Consider the following 27400-nt stretch of genomic DNA (forward strand, 5'->3'; position numbering starts at 1 on the left):
TAGCACTGAATAGGGGATCATGGAGGAACTGTATAAGCGGGGCTATGCTCCAGACTGAACGCTGAAAGGCATAATCAGTCTTAAATGATGATGATGATGATGAGGTTTGCATCAACAAAAATTATGTACAACTCAACAGTCAGATCTTATAATTTGATTTCGGTAGCTCAGTCAAATCTGTTTATTCTTTTCTATAGTATCCCGTGTTAATATCACTCGCGGCGACCCTGTTGGCCTCTAACGGTACACTACGCTACCTGACAGCGGAGTACAGACAGGCACACGCAAAGACGGATAGAACTGCAATGTCGCCGACGGGCGCGTGTTCGAAACTGGTGCGCAGCATTCGCACGAACCGGTTCAGCTGCATGCCGTACTGTCGCTCTAAGACAGCTCAAAGCTCCCAGAGACGCATTACCTCCGATAAAACAGCTCATTGGCCGGGTTCCCAGCGCTACTCTTCACCGATTGGGCAAATGTTACTACCGTACTACTACTGTGGCGCCGTGCGCCCCCGCATGCACGCGATGAGAAAGCAGTCGCGGGGGGCGAAGACGGGGAGAGAAGGAGAGAAGGAGAATAGCAGAGGGGGAGGGGGTAGTGGAAGAGAGGTGGCGCAGCGGAGGGCACAGCGGCGAAGACGCCGTGCACGAAAAAAGGGCCGCGGATAAGGTTAGAAAAGAATACAATGAAACAACACATAGCAAATAACAAAAAAGGAGCTCTTTGTAACGGAGAATAATTATGTTGCACGCAAGCTGAGGCCGTGGCCGACCGGCGCGCTGGTGGGGGGAGAGTGGCCAGCGGCGCCGTGGGGGGAGGGAGTCGGGGAGGGGAGATCTGTGTTACAGGTATTCGGAAAAGTAGTCCAATGAGAACAGTTGTCGGTGTGTGAAGCAGGCGGCTGTGTGCGCGTGCGTGGCCGCGTTTTGATGCCGCTGGCCGCTGGCTCCGTGCTTGCGGAGCGCGCCAACATGTCTTCCGCGTCGCCCGAGATCTTCCACGACGTGAGTACTCGCCTTTTACTTGCTGTCAGCTGCTTTGGGATGCTCTCGTGGGCGGGAGCAAGTCTCGGTGCGTCGACGGTGGTCGTGTGGACTGTGACGTGCGAGTAACTCGGCATTACGTTTTGCGTCTGTGTTGTGGGTTGCCTCCGAAAATGTAGATTGCGCTGGGCCCATTGTTGTGAAGCTTCAAAGAGGACAATACAGCTGAAACTTGTGTCAAAAATCTTTCTGCTTCCATTCCGACATTAACATGCGTATCATGTACGATTAGAATGCGACAGAAGATGAAGTTAGCAGTGCAACATTGACACAACAATTTCGTCAGATGCTTAAAGCGTAGGAGCCCCGAGAAATTCTCTGTATTACATTTCAGTGATACATTGCCCATCGAAAAGAGTTAAATAACAGTTGTATACACTGAAAACGAGGATGCGTGTCACGGAGAACAGAGCAGTGAGCGGGGCGTGAAATGTGCAGGAGGTAACTGTTGCCATCCTGTTGGATTCCACGGTAGGCGGCAGTTTTGTCTGTATCTGTTCTGCGACTGTTACCTCAGTGCAACACAGTGTACGAAACTGGTCGGGTGATAGACACTTGTGATTTCAAGCCCTGGGATATGACTGCTTACCAGCTGACGATGGTGAAAGAATAATTTGGTCATCCATCGCATCACGCTGTAAGCGACCCACGGCATGAGATCCCGCACTTAGCCGGCAGCGGCGCTCACTTCGTGCAAAACTTATTCGTACGTAGCTATCCGTGCGTCTCACCGCCTTTTGCGATAAGGAAACAGGCAATGTTTCGAGCCCTGATTCCTTACGGATAATACTTTGAATCTACCAGTATCATTTTTCTTTATTGCCTCTGCCGGGTGGAGAACGAACTTCGAGGGCCTAGGACGTATGAGAATTCCAGACACAAACGTTAAGTGAGGCCTTCTGCTTTCGCTGTAACAATGCTGAGTGACTTTGTTATCATTTTTACTTTCTGACTGCTGACTCTGGTGATAATCTTTGCCTGACAAGAGGTAGACAAAGGCGTATAAGTAATCTCGTTTAATCCATGTACCAGACGTGCCTCAGCAAGACACAGTGACGTCAAAGAGAGCATGCACACTTGCAGCAGATGTGCTAATTACTTTCTTAACCTTTCTCTCATTGCAGACGGAAGCTGCACAGTACATCTTATGTCTTCATTCACGTCACACTGTAGCCGATTGAACCGTTACTCAAAACTCTTCTGCGCTGATCGTTCTCTGTTAGTTACTGTCGGCAACAAACATTCCCTGTTCCAAAGACTTTAATACAAAAGCAATCCACTGTTAATCATAAGGATTTTTAATTTAGACTTTGAATCCCCAGATGCCATTTTTAGCGTCAGTCTTTATCATCGTGAATTTCTGTGAGGCGAAGCTGTAACTGAAATATGTTACAATGTAGGTGATGGGACAACGTACAGAGCACAAAAACATGGGTATATATTTGCGCAACAGACAGTCATCTGGCCTTATAAGCATCTATTTTTGTGATGCCGTACAACGAACTACTTCCAAAACGATTCTGCAGTAACGAGTTGGTTTCCACTAGAAAGAGCGATCGTATTTTGCCACCATCGAGGTAGAAACTTTTATTCCTCCAGAGAAAGAGGAAAGAACAAATATAGAAAACATTTTATCTCTAGAGACAAACTCTGCCAACATATCTGCGGTGTACTCTGTTCCACGTGACTGTCAAACCGGTGGGCTTGCACGGCGCTTCTCTGGATCCCGGAATATTTGGAGCGAGCGGCAGCGGTAACCGTACGGGCGACCTCGTGAAACCCAATACTCCCGCACCGCCCGCCAAGTTTGCCCATTAATAATATTGCAAGGGAAAAGTCAATCACCCGATTAAAATTATGGACCAGCTTAGGGAAAACCGATATCGCTCTTACATGAGCACAAAAATATCTCTACAGGGTCATCACTGTCGTTTTGTTACTGATATAGAATTATTTTTCACATCACGAAACAATTAGTTGTCTGTATCCTGCATTACCTACACATGTTGTTCTGCGATTGCTCTTCTGAACGTTATTATGGTTACTTTCATTGTTTTTAATGTATGATAAAGCTACATATTTGCCTCGTCGTTTAGAAGTAGTATAACTGAATTTTTAAGAGCATTGATTTCGATGGCGACAACGGAAAATTCGTTTTTTAACATCCTTCTGTTTCTCTGTATCGAATATTTGTTGTCGTCGCTCTCTTTCTGCTCAGCACAAAGGTCTCTTAATTGTACAGAAATATCAAATGTTCGATAAGCAAATCGGTACAGGGAAAAGGATTTCAAGGAAAAAATCTAAGAAACATGTATTTTCGTGCAAACTATTGGACAGTAAATACTTTTCAGTTACCGTTCGTTAAATATGCCATTGACTGAACCCGTAACTATATTTTAGGCTTTAATGAGATCAACAACGTTTTACTTGTTTTTGGGCAACAGTGAAGCGAAATTCGCATATGGTCGCTTAAAGTATACGGTTGCCTTAACACAATAACATCTTAGTAAATTTCCAACAATCATATCTTCCCATGTATAAACGGTAGCAAAACGCCCGTAGTGGAGCCACAGACACTGCGAACCTAAGCTAGAGTTTCTAACGTACAAAACAGTTTTTGATATTAAAACAACAAAGAAAATATAACTGCAAAATTAGATTTGGTGTTCAAAATTTTTAATATGACTTCGCTTCTCGCTCAAACATTAACAAATATTATCAAAAGCGTCAGAGTCGTGTATCGACTTCACAACCTCCTTAAACGAACATAATCTCATGTACCTAATAGTACGGAAGAGAAAAATTCTTTCTATATTCGTCAATATTTTAAGCTATTACTCAATTAGCAATGACCTACGCGCACACGAAAAAAACCAAATGAAGCTACTGATAAATTGTTTATCCTAAACTCAACTAAACTGATAAAATATTTGTAGTTTTCGTTTAAACAAGATTGTATTCTCTATCATGGTCTTTAGACTGACAGTGTTATCGAAACTATAGGTCTTCTTTGGTTTCAAATTGCATGTAGTCCCTTGTGTAACGTGGTTTCGGTCGCTAACAGTATGGTCGTTAGAAGCGTTGTGCAGAGTCAAGATATTCTTGCCACTGGGTAAAGCGAAAACAAAGAAAGTGAAAATGACACTATCGCTGAAGAGGCGTGATGCTTCCTTCAGCATTTTTTCGCTTGAAGCTAATTCGGTCGTAATCTGACGACAACCGTCATGCGATCGGAATCATTTTAGTGTGTTCTACTAAAAGTCAAGTCGGGAATATGATTAAGCCATACAAGTACATGCATTCTGTGTATGGTGGGGATATAGGAACTACTAGTGAGGTTTTTCCTGGTGCAGTCTGCAAACAAAGTTTGACGATATGTACAACTTTAACAACCATACCGCTGTTGTTTGTTAGTGATATGCCATCGAATATTGGACACACTAGTGATATGTCACGCTTGGCTGCGTTTCTTTTATCAGCTAGTTTTTACCCAGTAAACTGTAGTTTCAGTAATTATTTAGAATTTATTTCAGCCATTGGTAATTATTCATATACTGAGCACTGTCTAGGAACGTCTGACTTGAGATTACTCCGATGTCATGCAAGGGGTTATCGTAGTAACTGAACAAATTTTAAGAATATCAAATCTCTTTTTTAGCTCCAAATAGATGTAGAACATTCTCGCTAATTCTGAGAGACTGGTTTAGAGTAAGTATTACCTGTCCTAGTGGACACTGGTTATGTGCTGAAAAGTCTGGATAGTAATCTTAGAATGCAGAGCTTAATTCTTATAAGTTCAAGGGTTATTTTTGTAGATTCAACAAGACTTTCACTAAATATAATGATTAGTGTAAATAAAAAATACAAATAAAATTTTTGTACCCGTTGTGGACTCGAACTCGAAACCTTGTATTCGGGAAATGCTGTTACCGGTAAAAGCATTGTCCGTGAAAGGCAATTTTTATCAGCCATAAAGTTTCAAAACAGCACGCGCTCCGCTGCAGAGTAAAGGTGCATTCTCTAAAAAATATAAATATGTAGTTGCATTGTAGCTAGAGTTGAACAATAAACTACATATCTCTCATTACTGCTGGTGCAAGCTGATTTTCAAGTCGAAATTAATCAAAGAAATTCTTTTTAATGAAAGAGCATGCTTGCAATTAGAAGGTGAAGAGACCAATTTTCATATTAGTGAAAGCTTTACTTCTTATCTACGTTAATAATAACGTAAAGTAGAAATAGTTGATAATAACTATTGAAATCGAAATGAATAAAACGGCATTAATATTTTCCAAGATTACAGCAAGAGCTGCTTGTGTCAATAAGGTCACCACAGCAACTGGTTCTACACAATTCCGTCATGGACGTGTTTTAAGAAATTACTTACAATCGTGATCTTACGTTTTACAATCTTATTTCAAAACGTGATGGATGAAATGGACACTTCTTAAATCACCTTCAGTTGTACATAGAAATGACGTTATCCTACTCCAGCTGAGTCAATGACAGTGCGCTGTTTTAGGAAGACGTCTATATTTCGCTTGAAAATATTCGCAAATAAATTACTTCCGCTTACAACACGTTCTGAAACTTTTATGACAGTTGTAAATTCTCCAGTCACGATCCAGCTATTTCCCTGCTCGCGACGCTAGCTAGCATTTACCCCTCATTAATAAAGCTTTAGCATTTACTCCTCATTAATAACGCCTTAATTAATGTGGTTTTCATCTACCATCCTTTTTATTACGAATTCAACTTATTCCGTGGAACGTAATTTGACAGAAGTGTTTCCTCATGGTAGCTTTCTGCCGTTATTCGTAATTTTACTGTTCTAGGTACATTGCGCCATTAGTTGGGGACGTAAATTATTGTTTGTTGACATTCAGCCTAAGTGACGACGAAAGAAGAAGAGCGTCGAACGACCAACTAAGAGATGAGAGCAACAGCTGGGGCCGCGACAAGTTCTAGTGTCTAACACTTGAAGGGAGAAGAAGAACTGAATAAGATGTAATAGAAATAAAGTAGCTGAATATCTTCCATAAAATTTATCAAGCAGTAGAATTAATTTTTGACGACAGATACAGGTAATAAACTAAAATGGTTCACAGAAACTGAAACAAAACGTATTTAACCGTTATAATTGATTACCATGGTGGCAAAAGGAGCCTGCTTGCGAAAATATTCGACAAAAACACTTTCAACATTTTAAACGGTTCGTAAGCTAATCTTTGCTTGAACTGTCAGTGGAAATTTTCAGTCTTCGTTTGCTATCCAAATCTAAATCATCGTTTAAAAGAAAACTATTACAAAGACGTATTCTACTTCCTTAGACGTTTAACTCTATTTTGGTAGGGAGGCGATTAAAGATTGACTTCTAGTACCGCCTGAAGGCGGGTGATGGTATAGTTCTTGGCCTAGTCCAAGGAGCTACCCCAGTATTAGCTCGCAGTGATTTTTTTTAAAAAAATGACATAATTAAACAACGAGGTCATTTATCGGTAAATAATCTACAGATTTCCGTTCACAGTCTCAAAATTACAGCTAAATGGATTAGAAACCACTTACAATGAGGTTAATAATGGGCAGAGTTGGAAAAGACGGTGTTTCACTGTTTCACGAACAAGTAATGCCACTTTGAAAGTTGCAGGCAGGCACATACGAACAAAAATTCGATAATGTGAATAATATAATAAGAACGGGGACAATGTCTATTTGAATTACATGATGATTACTACATTGTTGATTCATTAGCCGCGCGGGATTAGTCGAGCGGTCTTGTTCGTTAGCAAACTTGGCATCTGATAAATGTAAACAATTAAGGATAATCATACAGTCATTTTGAATATGAGGCATGTTCATGTGGTTTGTTCTCCACGACATTTCCACAACGAATTCAGCCACCATAAATCATCTGGATAAAGTAACAAGGTATTCTGTTGTAACATAACACAAAATGGCTGATATAATGTGGTCGAAGTCAGAAATGTATGTTATGTAATTTAAAATTATGATCTTGAGCAAACTAATCTTTGTAAAAATAATACACTATTACGATCATTAACGGAGGATATTATCTCCTTGCATCAGATGCAACAGTACAAGTGATTTCGGATATCGTTAAGGTGCAACACACGTAATAGCTTGGTGCATTTAAAGCTACAAAAATGGGAGTAACGGAACAAGGCACAAAATTTGTACTATCTGATATTCTGACCATCATTCTAGCCTTGATCTTTGCTTTGTGTGCATAAGTGTCATTACAGACTGTTACAAATATTTTGTTGTATTGAAACACAGAAAATTCATACTTTTTTGCAGAACAACCTGATACTCTGATTCGTTACCATTGTAAAACCGAACGTAACATTATCTTTCCCTGTACGACACATCCTACAATACCTATTAAAAATTTGGCTGATATGAAAACGAAAGGGTGCAAGTAAATAGACTAAGGTGTATTTTTAATTGCTAGAGTTGTATGTTTACAACAATTTTAACGGGCTTCGTTATGGTAAATCGCACGACTCTGATCGCAGCAGGTTGATCCTAAACAGACACTTTGAAACGGTTATAAGCAGAATGCTTCTTTCTTCGTTCACCGATTTGCGTTGTGAAGATCGGTGGTCCCATCCCAAATTCTAATCTCATCTTGAAAATCACCCGCAAGTATGTTTACTGTTAAACTGAAGAGCTTGTTCGTTTATTTTAATCAGGAAAGGTCCTTGTCACTACTGCCATGTAAGGAGCTTCACACAAAAACCAAATCCTTCCAGTCAGCTGATGTATGAAGAAGCGATTGGCAACATCACTAACAAACTTGTTTCGTAGCATTCATCATTACAGTCGTTTGTGCGGTTCTCCTGCGTTGCACTTATTTTGTTTGACGACAAGAATCCTGCATTTTTCCCCTGATTTATCCATTTAATTGATAAAGACAAATTCGTTGAAAAACCCACTATCATCTGACTTTACTTTTTATAAACGTACTTTTCGCTCCCTTTTCACTGTCATGCCAACACTTTTTAAAATTTCTTTGTCTACTGATTTCATTGTAATTTGCGTGGCGTAGCGTTTTATGCAGCTGAGACGCGGAAGATAAACACTAAATGTAGTCATAACGATGGACTCTGAATGTTAGATGAGTAGATCCGATTGCTAATGAAGAGATATTGAAACGAGTTGAAGGGAAAATTAATTTATGGCACCACCCGACTAAAAGAAGGGATCAATTAATGTGACGTTGTCTGAGGCGTAAGGGAATAGTTATATAGGAAATGGACGAAAGCGTGGAGGGTAAAAATTGTGGGAGGAGGCCAAGGATTCCCTACTGTAAGTGGGTTCAGATGGATTAAGGGTGCGGTAGTTGAGCATAGACGAAAAGAGTTGCACGAAACAGAGTAGCATGGAGAGCTGCAGCAAACCGAACCATCACAGTATGAAATAAACTAAAACATGGTTTCAGTAATAGTATTAAATGATTATAAAATAAGAGTATCCGAAAACAAGGAAATAACTCACAGAAATTAACGCGAAGATGTATTAGTGATCAATAATTAGACAAATCTGTAGATGCACTTCTGGCCTACCGGAGGAAACGTAAAGAAAGGAAATAAGTAAACGTGGTAACCATTTGGATCAATTTTGTTTGCATTTAAAATTTTCAAGTGACGCAAGAGAGTTTCAGGGCAACTAGAAAGACAAAGAGAAAGAAATAATTACAGTCTTTGCAAGCTGACAAACAATCCGGCAGTGTTTCTCGATAGCACTCGTGCAGCTTCTAGTAGGGCAGTGTTGTATTGCGTCGCACTCTAGGAATCACAACTTCGAAATTTTTACTTTTATACTCATCATGCAGCCAAGTAACCGCTACACTTAGTACATTTTCCGTTTCGTTAAAAACATCCTATCTCATGAGGTGTTATTAGAAATAAGGTGTAGCCGCATTATGGAAGGGCTAGTTTATCGACCTGAGGACATGCACTTAATAAGCTGAGTTTAATTAAAATAATGAAATGAAGATTTCCCAATATACTCTTTCGATAGTATAACGTAATTCGGAACCAGATTTCGTCAGCATAACTGTTGTAGGTCACATGTGTATTTTATATTCCCATAATACTTTGAATCATGATTGTCTAGCCAGTTCAGCTTCATATACGCTGATGACAAGCAGTGTACACTTCTCTGATGACACTGTTAGAACCTGCACATCGGTGACTCCGTGGTTGTTAGGCCATGAATTAGTATCCCTTATTCGGCTTACAGCTAAGGGTGTTAACGAAGAGTTCCCGTGCCGATGGTCGAATTAACATGGTAGAGGTGTATAGACTTTTGAATTATCGTCAGACACGGTGATGGAATGCAGTTTAAGTGCTGACGTGCATTCACTTTATATTCGTGAAATATTCCTGTATTATATACAGGATATGCCTAAAGTAATGAGCTATAGTTATGAATAGAGTTTCTCACTTAGAAATCAGAAAATTCCATGTCACTGTGGATGTGCAGACTCTTAGTTTCATAGTTGAGAGACACTGAATTTTGACGCCTATCTCATTTGTGTGTTTATGTTTCATTTTGTGAGCGCATCCTCTCTTTTCACGCGAAATGTATTTGAGCATGTATGGCTCCGGGAGAGGCATAAGATGGGGACTTCGAATATTTTTTTTCTAAGATGGTATGAGCCATTGGTAAAATGCAGCACATAGTAAGTGAAATGAAAGTTTCTTCCCCTGATGTGATATGCGAGACTGTCTCGTAACACGGATGCTAAATGTTTTTAAAAACTTATCTTTTTTAACATGATGACTGAGAACCTTAAATATTACTCTCTATTTTGGCCATACTATGTATGCAGAGAAATACTAAAGGATTTAAAATGAAACAAATTTCACGTTTGTACATGCGTAAGTCTACAGGCTGCTCAAAACTTTAGTGCCAAAAGCGACAAATTTTAAGATGGAAACAATAACAAATATAGTTTGTTAAGCAACTAGGTGTCATAAATACATAGTAGAGTTAGTACAGAGTGCCCACGAGGTCAGTCGATCTGACTGAGAATAAAACAATTTTAAATTTTTTCAGTCCTTCTTCTTATCAGTGTTACGATAAATGTTCGAAATGAGTGCCATCAGTTTCTGACAAGTGAGAAGTGCCAGTACTGACGTAGTAGCGCCTCCCGTGCATGTAGGAAAATATGGGACGTATTCTGTACGCTTATGGCCGCTGCAAGAATTCTTGTAACTAACTCCACCACGGGCGTAGAGCACACAAACCTCGGTTTTCATGTAGCCCCAGAAAATGAAATGTAATAGAATGATATCCGGTGATCTTACAGGCCAAGGTACAGGTCCTCCCTAGCTTGTCGAAATTACGGGTTAATGCTGCGCGTACTGATTCTGCCAAGTGTGCCGGGGCTCCGTCATGTTGGATCCACATTACAACATTGGCGTAACGATGTATCAAGAAATTACTATTAGTTTACCTCATTCCCTACGGCCGTGCATGCTTAGTGATTAGTTTCCGACAACTATGTGCTTGATGGTGTGTGTGTGTGTGTGTGTGTGTGTGTGTGCGTGTGTGTGTGTGTGTGTGTGTGTGTGTGTGTGTGCTTACGTGAATTGTCTTAAAAATATCGAGCTGGGCCGCTGTTCTTAATTCATGTTGAACTGTAATAGTTTCCATTACTCGCTAAGCGGCAAGCTGCTCGGGATCAGCAAAGGCATACCTACCAAATGGGGACCATGCCTTGCAAAGCACTAAGGTATGTAAAACTTCAAGTGTATGACTGTACGCATAAACAAACTCTATGACGCAAGCTAAATGCCAACAGATTAAATAAAATTTACAAAATAAAGCGGCTCTCAAGGAACCGTTAGACTGCTTTTCGAAGCCGGCAGCAGAAGGCGTGCAGAGAAGTGAGTGCGGCGAGCCAAGGTCGCGTTCCACACCCACCGGCAAACCACGCCGGATCCTTTTGTTGCCTTAGCCCTCTTAGCTCGCACGGAAATATTTCTAATTGGCCGTGTCCGATTGCCGGCGCAAAGAAGACAGTGGTTGGCGCTTTCGTCCGTTGATATAGTGAGCGGCCGCCATCCTTCACCCGGCCCACTGCAATCGGCCTGCCACGCTTTTTCCGCTCGCATCCCACCTTGCTTGTTTTTCCCCTTCGCGAAGCACCTTCCTTTTGCTCAGACAGAATCTTAACTGTGAAAACGTGTAGCCTTTAACGAAAGGAGCCGCTTGGCTGATTCTGAGTCACAGGGGTGTTAGCGACACGTCCGAGTCTCACATACGTTACCACAGTTGTTCGCGGCAAATTCTGTTCTAGGACGACTATGGATCGTCTGCAACTGAAACTGACACTTAACTTGGCATATCTCTTACACAGACTTTTTTTTTAGTTGTCATCGATAGTTGTAGAGAAGACGTGTTACTGAGTCAATGGCGAAATGTGTCAGTAAAATTTATCTCTCTTATAATACGTTAGAGTTTAAGGTTTCACCTACATCGAGAGCAGCGGAGGTGGAGCTCCAATTCGGGCTGGACAAGGTTGAGAAAGGAACCAGCAGTGAGATTTTTGTGGAACCAATCCGGTATTTTCGTCCGAAAATTGTAATTGTAATAGCTGCAAATCCGTGTCTCAGGAATACTATCCGAGAGACTTAACGGCTTTCCTTCCACTTACATGGAACGCAATTTAACGTCAATCTGTCAATGTGCTTCAATAAGATAAAGATGCTATATCCCAAACTAATGTTATAATTTCATTTAATTAAAAGACTTACCGGAACGTAAAATAAGAGTCAGTATTCATGGTTTTTAGAGGAAAATTGTTTAAGCTAGCATAAATGTTTTGTGTGTGACTTGTCTTGCGGCTCTTAAACATTGCGAGAAAGACATTTTCATATTTTAATCAAGGCTACCATTTATTTTGTTGGTCGACTTGCGTGGGCCAAATCCTACGTAGACGCAATCGGTATTCGAAAATATATATATTTAGCGTGTACGATTAAAAATGTCTTCCTTGAGTGTAACATTATTCCTATGTGTTAGTAACGAGCCGAAGTAAACATAGGTAAAGACGGGTCTTCCTGTTTGTTTATTAATGGCAAAATGAGGTTCATTGTTTATTTTCAAAACACCATGCCATGAATTCATATTTTTCCAAGCAAACTCACACTTGAATGATGATGGGAAAGAATGCTGAGAAAACATAGAGGACGAGGGCAGCAACATATTTTGATGGGTTAAGAGTTCTCGATATGAAGATAGTGACGAGGATAGCAAAAAGCGGGCGGAAAACAGGTCGCGTCTGAGAATACACGTTTCCTGGGGATTAGTATTGTCCCTATCTGGTTATTATATTAAACTTATCCTCTAGATCCATCAGTTCTAAAACTTACTGTGTAACCTGCAATACCTGCCACATTTACTTGTTTATACATTTCACTTCAAAAAATGGTTCGAATTTCTCTTAGCACTATCGGACTTAACTTCTGAGGTCATCAGTCCCCTAGAACTTAGAACTACTTAAACCTAACTAACCTAAGGACATCACACACATCCATGCCCGACGCAGGATTCGAACCTGCGACTGCAGCGGTCGCGCAGTTCCTGACTGTAGCGCCTAGAACCGCTCAAACCACTCTGGCCGGCCATTTCACTTCAATATGAAATGCGACGATTAGAAAGAAACGTGGTAGCTGCTGTTGCAAACACAATCTGTGTTCACGTACTTCCTGGTTATTTTGAGAGTGAGCCCGAGCTCTACAGTATTTACTTACTAGTCACTTTTTTGAGTGTGTCCAAGCCCTAATCTATTGAGCTGTGGCAGACAGAAGCGACTTGTCACGGATATCCGTCTTCTGGACAGAACTTGTCGTCTTAGAAGACATTCTGCGTATGGGACGTTACTTTTCGTGACATCCCGCGACATCGGTGAACGCCCTTATCACTGTACAATATTCGGTACATATACAATAAACACTGCACGTTGTTCTTTGTCATGTGATAAGGTTTCATTGTCGTGTAGTCTGAACGAGTTTGCCCTGCACTTTGTTGAAATAGGTTTAATGACAGATTTTTAACTTGTTTCGAAAAACAAACGTATGTACGGCGAAAAGATTTTAGCACACGAATTTTACAGTGTCATTATTACCTATAGGCCCGCATAAATTTGTTTAAATAATCGATTTACTGGACTGTAGTAAGTAACCATTCACAGCAAGCATAGCTGTAAGAAAATACTGCAAAAATTCTTAAGTAGAACTAGTAACATTTAAAAATTGGACTAAAACATGCACCAAAAATTATTTATCGGCTAAAATTAAAATAAGATCACGTATTACAGATCATACAGGGCACTGCAGAAAAACAAAGAGGCAAACCGCATATGGGGAACACCTAAAAGCCTCTTTCTTAAGTCGCAGAGAAGAACCCATAAAATTGGAAGGTCGCATCTAATCAAATTTTTAAAGATCATGGTCGCCTATGACTATGAAATTACTTACTTATAATCGCAATTTTCGCTATGTGGGTACTATCAAATGAATACTGCAGGACTGTGCATCAGCCCAAGTCAAAACGTAAGAAATATCTCACCTGCATGTGTCGTCGTCACATCCGTATTTTGGGTACTTCATGTTATCATTATTATCATCTTTCACGTAGATCATTGTATTGCACTTGATAAAGACACACAGTCGAAATTGCAACAGTGGGATTTATAAATAATTACTTTTAAAGGTATCCACAATGGCATTAAAAATTCTACGTGACTATGGACTCTAGCTACGAGAAGGTAGCAACCAATCAACGTCTCCACTTCACAAACCACGAGTGGATGGCACTTGGTGTATCACTACCTATTCACATTTTAACTCTTCCATTACCAATGGTGCTAAGAAGGAAGGGATGTCTATAAGCTGCCATTAGTGATGGAATTTCTCTTATTTTATAGTCAACTTTGCTTCGCGAGATGTATGTGAGTGAGGAGGTAATATGTATCTTGACTCTCTTTGGAACTTGCGTTTTCAAAGTTTTAACAGTAAACATCTTCGTGATACACAACGCATGCCTTTGTAGCGTCTTGCACTTGAGGTGGATGTGCATCTCCATGACATTTTCGTGAGTACTGAAGGGAATGGTGACGAAACGGGCAGCTCTTCTTTTGGATCTCCCTTATTAATCTTACCTGATAAGGGTCACGGACAAAAACTATGTCATTCGTAGGTGAAGATGATAGGGCAAAAGGAGTAGCATGTATGGAACTATTCTTGGAGAAGACAGAGCTTGAAATATATGCAACAAATAATTGAGGCGCGTCGGGTATAAGCACTATTCTGAGATAGGACTGGCACAAAGAACGAAACTGTGGCGGACTCGATCGATCCAATCAGAAGATTGATAACAAGCACAAAAAAGAAATTCTTCCAATCAATCTCAGGCTGGTAGGTGCCTTCCCTATAACAATACAATAACCGAATAGCATAAGAAATTTCCTCCTACTTGTGTGCAGTGCACTACTTCTGTTTTCCATAAGGGTAAAGTTAATTTTTAAAATGTAGTTTTGTGTGTGAGAGTTATTTTTCTTTGTAGAAACCATTACAGAGAAAATACTTTTCTATTAGCCGCCTGCTCTCCGTAGCGTCTCAGGCTAATCAGCGACACGGGAAAAAGAGGTCGGTGATGTTCACCTGTCTGTGGAATGAATCTATAGAGGGAAAGGTTAGTGGTAATGGAAGGAACATTTCAGCAGACTGTATGATAAAGTACAGATGCACATGTAGACAATGTGACTTCGGTAACGATAGCTACAAATGTAAATAAAGCCTTTGTAATTATAACTGTAGATGATGGGATTCCACTGCAGTATCTCAGTGTCATAGGTCCCTATATTAGTGGGGGGGTCTGATAGAACTGGAGCCTGGGGAACAGCCTAAAATTCTTTAAAAAAAATGGTTCAAATGGCTCTGAGCACTATGGGACTCAACTGCTGTGGTCATAAGTCCCCTAGAACTTAGAACTACTTAAACCTAATTAACCTAAGGACATCACACACATCCATGCCCGAGGCAGGATTCGAACCTGCGACCGTAGCGGTCGTGCGGTTCCAGACTGTAGCGCCTTTAACCGCTCGGCCACTCCGGCCGGCAAAATTCTCTCCTTTAGTGTGACAAGCAGCTTAAAATTAAGTTAATGAGCAAATTCAGAAAACCGACTAACTTAGCGCTCTGTGCAGTGCAAGCGAAGACGAGACGGCTTAGACGGTCATATCTGTCGCAGTGCTGGCCAAATTGCTGCTAAGACTTGTAATTACAGCGAGAGCGCTTACGTAAGAGCGGAGCGGCGGGCAGGCGGGCGCAAGTTTCTCGCCGGGATCCGAAAGGCGACCGATCCGAGGAGAAAGCACCTGGGTGCGGCCGCCGCTGCATCTCACGGCCGCACATTCACGTAAGCGAAAATTCTCTGTAAGCATTAAGAACTGAAAATATTCAGCATATCTGTCAAACAAAACAAACATCTTCATTTTCAACAAAGAATTTACGTGGTCCACTCAGTCGTAAATATTAGAGCTTTATTGTGCTTCGCTAAGCATTTCGGCCCCTGCAGGCCCAGCAGATCTATCATTTCTCTTGCTCCCGAATAAGATGAGAACGTCGAGAAGTTCGTTCATTTTATAAGATACTTATATGTAGAATTTGTGAAAAATCGCGTATCAGAGAAGACGTAAGAAATGCTAAGGAAAATGATCAAATGGTACAACTTAGAACTAGTTAAACCTAACTAACCTAAGGACATCACAAACATCCATGCCCGAGGCAGGATTCGAACCTGCGACCGTAGCGGTCTTGCGGTTCCAGACTGCAGCGCCTTTAACCGCACGGCCACTTCGGCCGGCAGGAAAATGATCAAGCGTGATAAAAGTATCAGAGATGATGGGTGGAATATTCATCGATGTTATATTAGTATTCAGAGTTGAGAAATGAACTTCATAACATCGAATCACTTCACTAGAGGCGCACGTAGTTAACCGTAGATCGAAACAGTTTGTAATTGTGTTATACCAAAAGTTAGCAAAATACAAGTATAACATCACAGGAAACACATACAATAAGAGAACCGTAAACACCATCTGTGTTCTTCCCCCCCGCACAAATGGCTCTGAGCACTATGGCTCTGAGCACTATGCGACTTAACTTCTGAGGTTCAAAAATGGTTCAAATGGCTCTGAGCACTATGGGACTAAACATCTGTGGTCATCAGTCCCCTAGAACTTAGAACTACTTAAACCTAACTAACCTAAGGACATCACACACATCCATGCCCGAGGCAGGATTCGAACCTGCGACCGTAGCAGTCGCGCGGTTCCGGACTGAGCGCCTAGAACCGCTAGACCACCGCGGCCGGCAACTTCTGAGGTCATCAGTCGCCTAGAACGTAGGACTAATTAAACCTAACTAACCTAAGGACATCACACACATCCATGCCCGAGGCAGGATTCGAACCTGCGACCGTAGCGGTCGCTCGGTTCCAGACTGTAGCGCCTAGAACCGCACAGCCACTCCGGCCGGCTCCCCCCGCACACAAGCATATATTTAGGGCAATGCTGCACAGGGCATATTCACTAAATTTAGCACAAATCTGTCCTGGTCAAGGCACTGGTAGTTGCTCCAAGCAGAAGACGGGTTGTTTTGGTGTTCCACGATTTTCTCTTTCTGTATTGTGATCGGCTTACACTGCAGTGTTCGTCTTTGGCGCTCTAGTGCTGTAGATGTCACAAAATTAATCAAGAAAAAGATACGTGTATTTCGTACATATATTTACATATATAAGCCGACTTCTGTATTTTCCTTTGTGTGAGATAGTGTGTGGTTTACAGGGTCGATTTGAAATTCTTCATTCTAATATTTTACTGTTGACGTCTTTTTCCATAAATTTTCTCTGCTTGTGACATTGTTTGTGCGTATTGTGATATATTATGTGTTGTAAACCATTTGCAAAGGCTGCGTAAAATTCACCCTAATCGTCAACTGTAAATTAAATTTGTGCTTCTTATAAATTACTGGCAACAATATCCCGGTTTAAAAACAATCATTTCTTAGTTTTATTGTGTTTAAATGATAAAAGATATACTTTTGAGAGTTTTTGGATGCTTATGAGTATTGTGAGTAACGTATTTCGTAGTAAATTGTGGAGCAACAGACGTTTTGTTTGTAAACTTCAGAATCAATATCTTTTCAGAAAGTCCTTTCCCCTCATTGCAGTGCAGGTACCTATGCGATTAATACAATTTCCGCTTATTGACATGTTTGTTGTATGTCAGTTTTCGAAATTTTATCATCACAACGTAGATGATCTTACGAATTAAGCCACTGTGTTGAACTGATGTGTTTTCAGGTATTTCGAAATGTAGTGCTGTATAAGAATTCTGAAAATTAGGCGGGTATATCGAATAACTGATGAGGAGGTACTGAATCTAATTGTGGGTGGGGGTGGGGGAGGGGTGAGACGAAGAAATTCATGCCCGAACTTGTCTGAACGAAGGGATCTGTCTGATAGGACACTTGCTGAGGCACCGGGTGAAAGTCAGTTTGGTAATGGAGAGAGGTGGTGTAAAGTTGTGGAGGGAGACCTAGGCCTGAATATATTAAGTAGGTTCAAATGGATGTATCCTATTAGTCCAAAACGTTTCGGAACTGGATTAATAAAAAACAGGGAAATGTTAAGATGGTGGTTTTAATACTTGAGGTGTTCTACATAGTCGCCCCTACCCTTCCAATGCCATCCCAGCACCAACACCAGTGCGTAAAACGCACAGAACGTTCACACAACCTTGTAAATCATCAGAAATGTCCTTCTTTGGGACATCGTTCAATTTGCGTAACAATTTGGCTTGAATATTGGTTATGTCGTCAAAGCGTTGAACCTTTATGTGAATCTCTACATTTTGTCATTTGGTGATAGGTTTGTATTGATAACACCGGGTATCGTTACCCGTGACGACTTTTTTTTTCAAAAAATAATTGTCCGCATTGGGCATTTCAATCAAATCGCAGCAGGCGGCAACGCATCGTTGTTTTTGTTCGGGAGTCAAGATGTGGAAGACAAATTTTGCTCACACTTTTCTCTTCTTTAAAACATTCTGGAGAATGTCTTGAACACTTGATTTTAGACACTGTCTCGTTGCTATTTGTGACACACGTTGACACACTAGACCCTCACGTCCCCTGCTTAACGCTACCTGCTAGTGGAATGCACAGATTATGTTGTTTACAGTGTTAGCTCAGGCTGTCACCGTATTTACTGCGCTGACGTCGCTTATATGTCAGGAACGAAATCTTGCAGATATACGCCTATTATCCCGCGGGAGTCTACTTACTAAGATTCAATAACTAGTATTAAATGACGAAACCTAGGGATATTCTTAAGCCGCTTTCGTATCGCTCCCGTAGGGATCGCGAAAACAAACTTCGCCAACTTAAAACACGCAGTGAGGCATTTAGTAGCGATTCTTGGCGCGCTCCATAAGTGACTGGAACGGTAAGGGACCCTAGAATGTGGTCCCATCATAAATACCCTCTGGCGTCAAATTCGATGTCCTTTTGCACAGTATGTATGTATATATAGAATTAAACACAATCAAAAGATACCTATAAATAATAACTACATACTAAATGTAATGACAACTTGCCCACAGAAATGTGTGGAAAAAGCAGTAATAAGGAACTAATTGTAAATTATATAACAAAGAGAAAATATGTGCTAGTGTCCCGTATTAACGATTCATATCAAATAAAATTTCTAACTCGAATTTAAAGCACGATGTTGAGTGCAGCACAATAAAGCACGAATACTTGAGACTGAAGACGTTGACTATTAGATTTAAAATGAAGGAGGTGAGAAATTGACATCCCGTAGTCGTAGAGATTATTGGAGACGCAGTTCTACCTCAGATGAAGAATAAATGAGAAGAGTATCGATTGCATCATTATTGTTGAAACTTTCTTCAATCGCCTGAAATGATTACCGTATAACACAGATGGCAAGTTGGATTCCACCACTCGTAGACACGAGCACAGGATATCTGGTTTGTGCGACCTTGCTCGATGGTTTATGAAGACGCGACAACAAAATCGATTAAATAAATAACATTGACGACGTTCGTTATTAGAAATTTACTGGAGCTACTGACATTTAATTCAGGGTCATTCATCACTGGAATGCACTAGACGTGGCTACACTGCGAAACAGAAACTTTCTGAAAAAATAGCGAAGACAAGTAGTATCTTAGGTGACTTTCCCACGCTCTTCTAGAGCACTATTAAGCTTACTTATCCCTGGCCCCAAACAGAAGTATTTGCATCTCATAATAACGTCTCAGATACATCTCATAAGCAGTTAATACTGAATACTCGTATGAGCTACGAATACTGTTCATTAACAATTGATGACGCTCTGTCTCCTGACAGGAGAGGTTGGATAACATCTTCTCGAATGATCTCTACGTCGACGTTACGCTACAAAGAAAAACGGAAAAAAATGTCAGGCTGGCCGAACCGGAATGAACCACGAGGCCACCTCGTGACCGGTTTGCCCAGTCCAGGCGAGAAACTCACATAAATGGCGAGCGATTTCAAATGTATGGTTCTCAGAGAAGACGTTTTGCGACCAACAGAATGGCACTCTGACCCTGTCCAGACATCTTCAGTAGGCCTCCTTTAAATTTCTTTCATGATGGAAGCACCAGAAAATAATTTTATATGAGTAGTGTTCAACCATCGTATTTGGTTGATTTTGATCTTAAGAACATGTTGCAGATTTTTTCATATGATTCCAAGCTAATGAAGGCGATTAGTCTACTTTAAAAAAATCAGTGGTCATGTCGAGTTTTGTTCTGAACATCACAGTGCTTTGCGCTATCGTGTCGCTCTGATTCGTGTTGCAACTTATGCAGCAGATTGTAGGAAAACTACTTTTTAGCGTGGAATTCTTAACATGTGGAAACTCACACACGAAATACTACATCGAGATAAAAGTTTCAATTTCCCCCTCCTTGCCAGAACTAACTGTCTGTCTGATAAACTAACACTGAACTACCAACCCACGTAACCAGAAATGAATCTCTCCTCATCGACGTTCATAATCGCTTCTCATTTCCATAGGCCACTCCCGCCGATACCGCGCCGTTTCCGTAAACAACGTTATTCCAAATTTCTGTACTCGGTGTTATACTATAGGAGCTGAATTAACGCTACGCCTTTAATTATGTCATTTCCGACAGCATGCCACAACCGAACTTACAAAGTTATAAGGAGCCAACATATCATCGTTCCGCCCGGGAGGTAGATAATTAACTGACGTGATTTCTTTCTTTCTCTCTCGAAATCTCTCCATCTTCTTCTGTCCTAAGAGTTTCGATCTAGTGCTTGATTTTTCAATAAACCGATGATAGTCAATTAAAGTTTTGAATTTAGTTCTTTAGTTTATAATGTTTGTGTGATGCCTATTTCTCGAAGCTGTCTTTCTGTTTCAAGTAACTAGTTGTACGAAATTTGCAATGAGTGGGGAAAATTGCGACTTCATTTTGCCTGAGAATTTCTCTTTCTCTCTTTTCTACATGTTCGCAAGAAATGAGATGTTACAGTCCATATAAGCTTAATATCCATGTTGTAAGGAATCAGTATTGCATTCCGTGATGTGGATGTATGATTGTGTTTCTTCCACGTGATTCTATACGTCTTATGTAAATCAAATATTCTCTCTGTTTTAGCTTCTCATAGATTGTTTGTAAGATCATATAATATTACTTACAGGTCACACAGAGGTTGTATACACTTCATAAAAACATGGCGTGTTTGAAAGCGAAGGTGGACAAGGTCAGACCTGTATGACGCGAAGGAAGGAAGGAAGAGTAGCGTACAATGTTGCGTCGACGACGAGGTCATTAGACACAGGGCGCGCGTCTTTTTCAAAGGAACCATCCCGGTATTTACGTTAATCATTTAGGGAAACCGTATAGAACCTACATCTAGGTGGTGGTACGGGAAACTGAACCCCTATCCTTTCGAAAGGGAATGCGAGGTTTTAAGCCCTTCGCCACCCCGTTCGGTCCAAAGGAGACAGGCTGCCTCTAGTGAAGAGGATGACAAGGCAATGTTTTGAGTCCCGTAAAACCAGTGACCGATATATGACGGAAAGAGCGTCACGTTCCTCCAAGTGCCTTACTCTCCCACGCTTTACACATTGTCTTTCGAAATGCGAATGTAGCTGCAGATTATCATCACGCATGGCTGCCGTCACGTAATGAGTAATGGCTTCGATTTCCTGCATGAATCAACTCCCCTGTCATTACTCGTTGCGGTAATTCCATCCGTAGTGGTCTGTTACCTGTTCTACTGCAAGGTCGTCTCCTGTTATTACTTTCGCAAAGCCATTAAACTTTAAAACATTCCTCTGCAGCCACTATCTGATTTTTGTTTCACGTGCCTTACGTTCCTGCTGTCTGTGACAGCTTCTCTGTGATCGCTCCTTTGACTAAGTGCAAACCTTCTCATCTATGTCCAGCAAAAGAGAGCGACGTTCAGCTCGTTTAAATCTTTTGCACACTGAAACTGGAAGGTGGAACACCGTATTTCATCGCATGCTGCGCTAATGTGGCAGACCTCATACATTTCCCCAGTATTTGGAAGTATATAGGTTCGGTTTCCTCATATCGATGGATATGTTGAAATATTTAATACTCACAAGTCGAGCTTGTTATCGGCAAAGGAAAATTAAGTATAACTTTTATACACACTTATTCGCTCTTCATTAGCCCGTGTTTTGTTTCTTTGCATACCACTCTTCGGCTTCGTGAAAAAGATACGACTTTTTCGCTTCAGTTAATGTGGATATCAGCCAGCTATCACGTCGATACCAAACAGAATACTATTCCTACAGATAAATTATGCGTCATTTCTAATATAAAGTGGCGTTAACCAAAAGAGCCAAGGGAGATCAGCTTCTAGAATCATTTGAGGGAACAATACGAAGAGCAGACTGGATTTCTAAATATAATGATCGGATTCTGGGAACCCCTCGTGAACTTTTTCCAAACGTTGTCTTTCTTTATGTTTTTTTCTCGATGCTAGAGACAAAATAGCTTTCGGACATGAGATCCACATTAATTTTAGAGATTTCTGTCAATATTATATCAGTTTTGAAATACATGGCTGTTGTATTGATCTTTCTCTCATATTCTCAGAAGTACTTGCGACGATTAAAAAAGAAATGAACTATCAGCTTTTACGTAGGGAACGAGCTAGTAAGAGAAAGAAAAGTTTGGAATGTGTACCCAGTCTTCATGGGCCAAGGTGACGTTGCTGCCTTGGAAGAGTTGAGGTAGCGGGTGAGTCCCCTCTCAGGCATGGATGTGGGGTTTAAAAGGCCGTTACGTCGTGTTTACTGCATTGTAGCTACAGATTACAAATAATAAATAAAAAAGTCAGTCGTAAAAAGAAAGAAGGGTGTGCATACGAAGCCTAAAAGAAAGTGAGATAAAAAAACTCTCGGTGTAGTAAAGCGCGACTTTTCTCGACCATTTATTATGTCCTTCCGCTGTGACAATTTTCACAAAACGAGCAACTTAGTAGCAATGGACGCGCAGTTTGCGACATACGTGCTCTTGTATTACGCGGAAAGATGTGCACAGTGTCGAAAAGAAAAGAAACGAGACACAGGTAGAAAGTTTGTGAGCCCACCACTACAGCGGAGGTCGCCTTTAGTATTGAACCCATCTAAGTTCACACACGTCATCATCTGTTCCTTCCAGCACTGTAAACATTTTTGTAAGTCGTTTTGCGTTTGCGTACGCAGAAATTCTGTCTTTTGCTTTCGATTGGGGTGCAGAATGTCTATAATAAACTGCTACTACATTGTGACTAAGTTGATTGATTCTGGTGAAACTTGTCGCAGCTGACTTTCACTACTCAGCTGTATATCCAACAAGCTCTGCCAAGTATTTATCCAGCTCTGCCAAGGATATATCTTTCCTTTCCTATTTCCAGCCCCACACAACTCCTACGTCTACGTCTCTTTCTCTTCTGTCTTACAGGTGTAAACAAGCTACAGCTTGTTGCCTATTGAAAATGTTTGGGATCATCCTGAGAGATAATTTTAGCTTACAAACATCTAACAAGATTTTAGTGACAGTGATGAGTATTTTCCTCAGAAGCACACCGGATGCATTGGATACTGATACTCTTCTGTACAGGCTCATGGCATCGTGTTAAAACCAGCAAGGTAACGTATTACTCACATCATTAAATTGAAACTTTTCTGCAGTTATTGACTTTTGCATTCTTTTCCCACCTTTCTGTATTCTCTCCATCTGACCAGTTTCACGTCAAGATGCAAAATTTATCTATAATTCTGATACACAGGATTATAATATTCACGTACAAAGCAAAGCCGTTAGCTTCTATTCTCTATATACGTACGTACTAACCCTTGCCATATTCATTATGTAAGAACGAGAGAAAGTCGTGTCTGCTCAGAGTCATTGTTATTCATTACTGCAGAACAAAAAAAAAAAAAAAAAAATGAAACTGATCGATATAAGAAATTACACACGCTTACCGCTTATGAGAGCTCTCTGCAAATCATATAGAGAGCATGCGACAGGTCCGTGCATCTGATCACCTGTGACTAGTAATGGGAACAACAGGATAGAAACGATTTAGCTCGTTGTTGGAAAACAATCAGCTCATTAGATTGTAGTTTTATGTATCTGTGGTATTATTCATTGTTTTGAGTGAAATCAGTCAGTGAAAGCAACCGAATGAAAACTGTCGACGCAGTTCGGAGCGGAAACGTTCTGTCATTTTGCCATTGTTAAATCATAATTGTTGTTTGTAATATGTTGTCGCTTGTCGTCCCTGTTATTGCCGTTCCGGTGTAGATTTTTATTGAGTGCCAATAAATAACTTTTATTAGTTTTTCGCGCATATTTACGAATATGTGTTTTCTTAAAAGTAAACTCAGTATCTGGATCACAATGCTAAAACGCTCAGTGGCGGAGGAATCTAAGAAATCATATGCCTCGTCAAAAAGAGCTCTCAAGATAAATTCAGTGCGATATATAGTAACTGCAAGAACGATTACTTCTGCGAATCTAAAGCCTATTGATTAAAGAAACTAAAAAAAATTGATGACAGTACATGCTTAAAATGCAAGTGATTAAGTCGCCAAACAATTAAATGAATTTTATATTGTACGTTTTCTGTTCATGTTACCCGAGGATTTACCGAATTAGAATTATCGGCAACTGTTGCAAACCAGCGGGAAGATAGAAACGGAAATTCAATAAATTTAAATAAAAAAGTAATTTTTCATTCATTTAAACATAAATTTATAATGTATCACCAATTGTTAACCTTTTAAAACAAAAAAGTCCATTATAATGCCAGTCGTTTGAGAAATTCGTATTTTGGTAAGTAAATATATAAATTTCGAAGATACTTTATATTCACTCTCCTTGAAACAAGATACGTTATTTATCTCTAAATTTTTTGGCAGTGTTATAACCGAAAATGCTGATAAAGTGCGTAAATCAAATCAGTCACAGAAACAATTCATGTAGCTGACGTGGCCACAGAGACTAGTCTCACTGGGCTGTTTCATTCGACTGAAAAAAACCACTGAACGAAAAAAAAAATGGACTGGCCAAATGGTTGTTGAAACCAGTCGGTCGTCCCATCACTTAGTGTGTCCACCTATTTCTCCAACAAAAGTTTAGTTTGTGGCTGGTTATGTTTCGGCCTCACCAATAATGACAGAATAACTAATAAGTCGTTGATCATACACGCAGACGTCGATGGATGATATGGTTGTGTTGCAAGAAATTAATTTTTTTTCTCAACTTTGCTACTTCAGCTGAGGAAGGAGTTTAGTGACGACGTCCAGAAATGTTTTCTGAAAAACATTAAACGGATTACATTACTTGTACTGAATTTAAGAAGGAAAGACGCTGACTGCGAATCTGAAATAGATAAAAAGCCTTAACTAGGCATATCTAGGCGATTCCTTTCCGTCAGTTCGTTACTTTACACTTGAATGCACTGAACATCGTGGCTTCCCAAGCTTCGAAACCTGTGCAGACTTGCGCTTTAATCCAGCCATAAATTGGTGTCAACACCACGTAACTACTGCTATCTGTGACTGAAGGTCGAGGTTATCTCTCGTATTAATCCGGGCCAATTATTCGCCGATCCTCGCTTTGCTATCATCCGAAATTCACCGGTTAGCTAGGACCATTAAACTGTCTCTAAAGCTTCGTGCTTAAATTTTATGTGCTTGAATTATGTTTACTGCCGGCAGCACGAGACAAACTGTGCTAGCCTTGAATAAACGCGGAGAACTCCCCAAAAAAACTCACCTAGCTGCGACAGTCACCCAACACAAAACACGGTGACCTTCTGCGTACTGCTCCGCGGGCAAATTAGAGTCTGCCGAAATGCTCGCTTTTATTGACGTAGTAAAAAGTTAATGCTGATGGTGAGGGTCCTAACAACCCCAAAGGATACTCTAAGTAATGATGAACATGTTATATTCTGTGCTTAAGCAGGCGCCTTGCGTGTCGTTGCCTTAGTTATAATTACTCTCTGAAACGCAGCGGTTTTGTGGCTGCAGAGGTGCACTGAAGCACCAGACTTGCATAACTATGCATATATGACGCGCGCAGGGTATTTAATACATATTTTAGGAGGTACTAATTCTCGTTTAGGATTTAGAGTTCACATGATCCGCCGATCCCATCAACTGCACGACTTTGCGATTTACTCAAGCGCCCTATGTGTATTTCTTACTTCTTTTTTGCCAGAGAATAATAGATATGTTAAGACCAACATGTTAGTATAAAAACATTTATTTATAGAGAGTCAGTACACTGAAGCTTGTTATATTATTGTTAATTACCACTCCAAGTCCTCTCACTCTCTGTTAAAAGACCGCTATCAATTCATCAGTGCAACAGACTCTGCAACAACAAATATATAAAAAAAATCCCAAATTTTCATAATGTCAAACTTATTTTCGTCTGCAGTGAGTGAGTGTCACGGTGGTGTGCTTACGGGTTCGGGGCAGATGTACTAAACAATATACAAAATGGTCATCTCTTTTACGATGGTGTGGGTAGTCTCCTATGCTGACTCTCGTTTATGATTAACAACGAGTTGACGTTTCGAATACCGCCGCTGGTGTGAGTAGAACGCTCACACGAGGATTTAAACCCTGGTATTTCCGAATGCGATCCCAGTGCCTTTCCACATGCTCGGTGGAGGGACAGCAATAGTATGAAAATATAAGACTTTCAGGGCAAAAGATAATTAGTGAAACTGAGAGAGCAGAAAACAAGCGAGACGAGGTTGATTTTTCAGTAATCGTGACTTTGAGGGAATTCAGTCCCAAGAGGCCAGTTAAGTAGTAGATCCTTTCCCGCTTTTCATTGTACCCCCAGTTTTCATAGGTGACATGACTGCCCTCCATATTAAAAATAATATTTGAAAATAATGAGTCAACGGAGGAAGGACCGTCACGAATCATAATCACTTTTAACATCCGGAGAAGGCAATTTTAGCATCGCAATCTAGATATTAACAGTTCAGTTTTACGCTTAACGAGTTCTAGATCTCTTACGTTCTCATCCAACCCTCACTGTATCAGTTTATACCGCTGTGTGGAATAGTCACTACATAATGATATCACCACTCTTTCCACAGTAATTTTAAAACTAGAATTAACACATGGTTTCATCGGCGTTTCCTTGACCAACGTGGTCGATTTAGGAAGAGACAAGCACTTTTGCTTCTGAGGATACATTTCGTATATACTCTAAGCGCTTGAAATGTTTGGCTAACACATAATATTTACCCTAAATATGAGATGGTGAACTCTTGTATCTTCATGTAATATGTTGCTACGCAAATAATAGAGGAGATTTTAAGAATTAAGGGCTCAGTTTCACTCATGAATTGCCGTCAAGCGTATTTAATATCACAGTTTAGGAAGAAACTGTGGAGAGGTGACAGGGCACTGGCGCTCGTTATGGACTGCGCGTGTAGGAGTAGCGAGTTCTACCAGTGTACTCTTTCCTTGTGGCGTCTCCTACTGTATTTGTTGAGAGTTTCTGTGACATTCTCATCTGTATTACTAAACTGTTATTGCAAATTGACTACATAATGGCTTCCAGGAGCAAAAAAAAAAATGATTTTCAATATTTCGCACAATTATTTGCCGAATTTAAAATTTAAAGTGTTGCTATAATCTGCCAAGTAAGAGGTGTAATTCTGTGTTAAAGGTTTGACGCAAAAACA

At 40.5% G+C, this 27400-nt stretch overlaps 1 protein-coding gene across 1 annotated transcript in view; it reads left to right on the top strand.

Moving 5' to 3' along the window:
• The first annotated feature begins 891 nt into the window (after positions 1 to 891).
• The window catches only part of LOC124721597 (Kruppel-like factor 2), a 161787-nt gene continuing 135278 nt past the window's right edge, over positions 892 to 27400 (top strand). The window contains exon 1 of the mRNA XM_047246649.1: positions 892 to 1007. Coding sequence (XP_047102605.1) covers positions 933 to 1007 — 75 coding nt within the window. The 5' untranslated portion in view covers positions 892 to 932. The remainder of the gene's footprint in view (positions 1008 to 27400) is intronic.

The sequence above is a fragment of the Schistocerca piceifrons genome, chromosome X (genome assembly GCF_021461385.2).
Source record: "Schistocerca piceifrons isolate TAMUIC-IGC-003096 chromosome X, iqSchPice1.1, whole genome shotgun sequence".
NCBI classification, from domain to species: Eukaryota; Metazoa; Arthropoda; class Insecta; order Orthoptera; family Acrididae; genus Schistocerca; species Schistocerca piceifrons.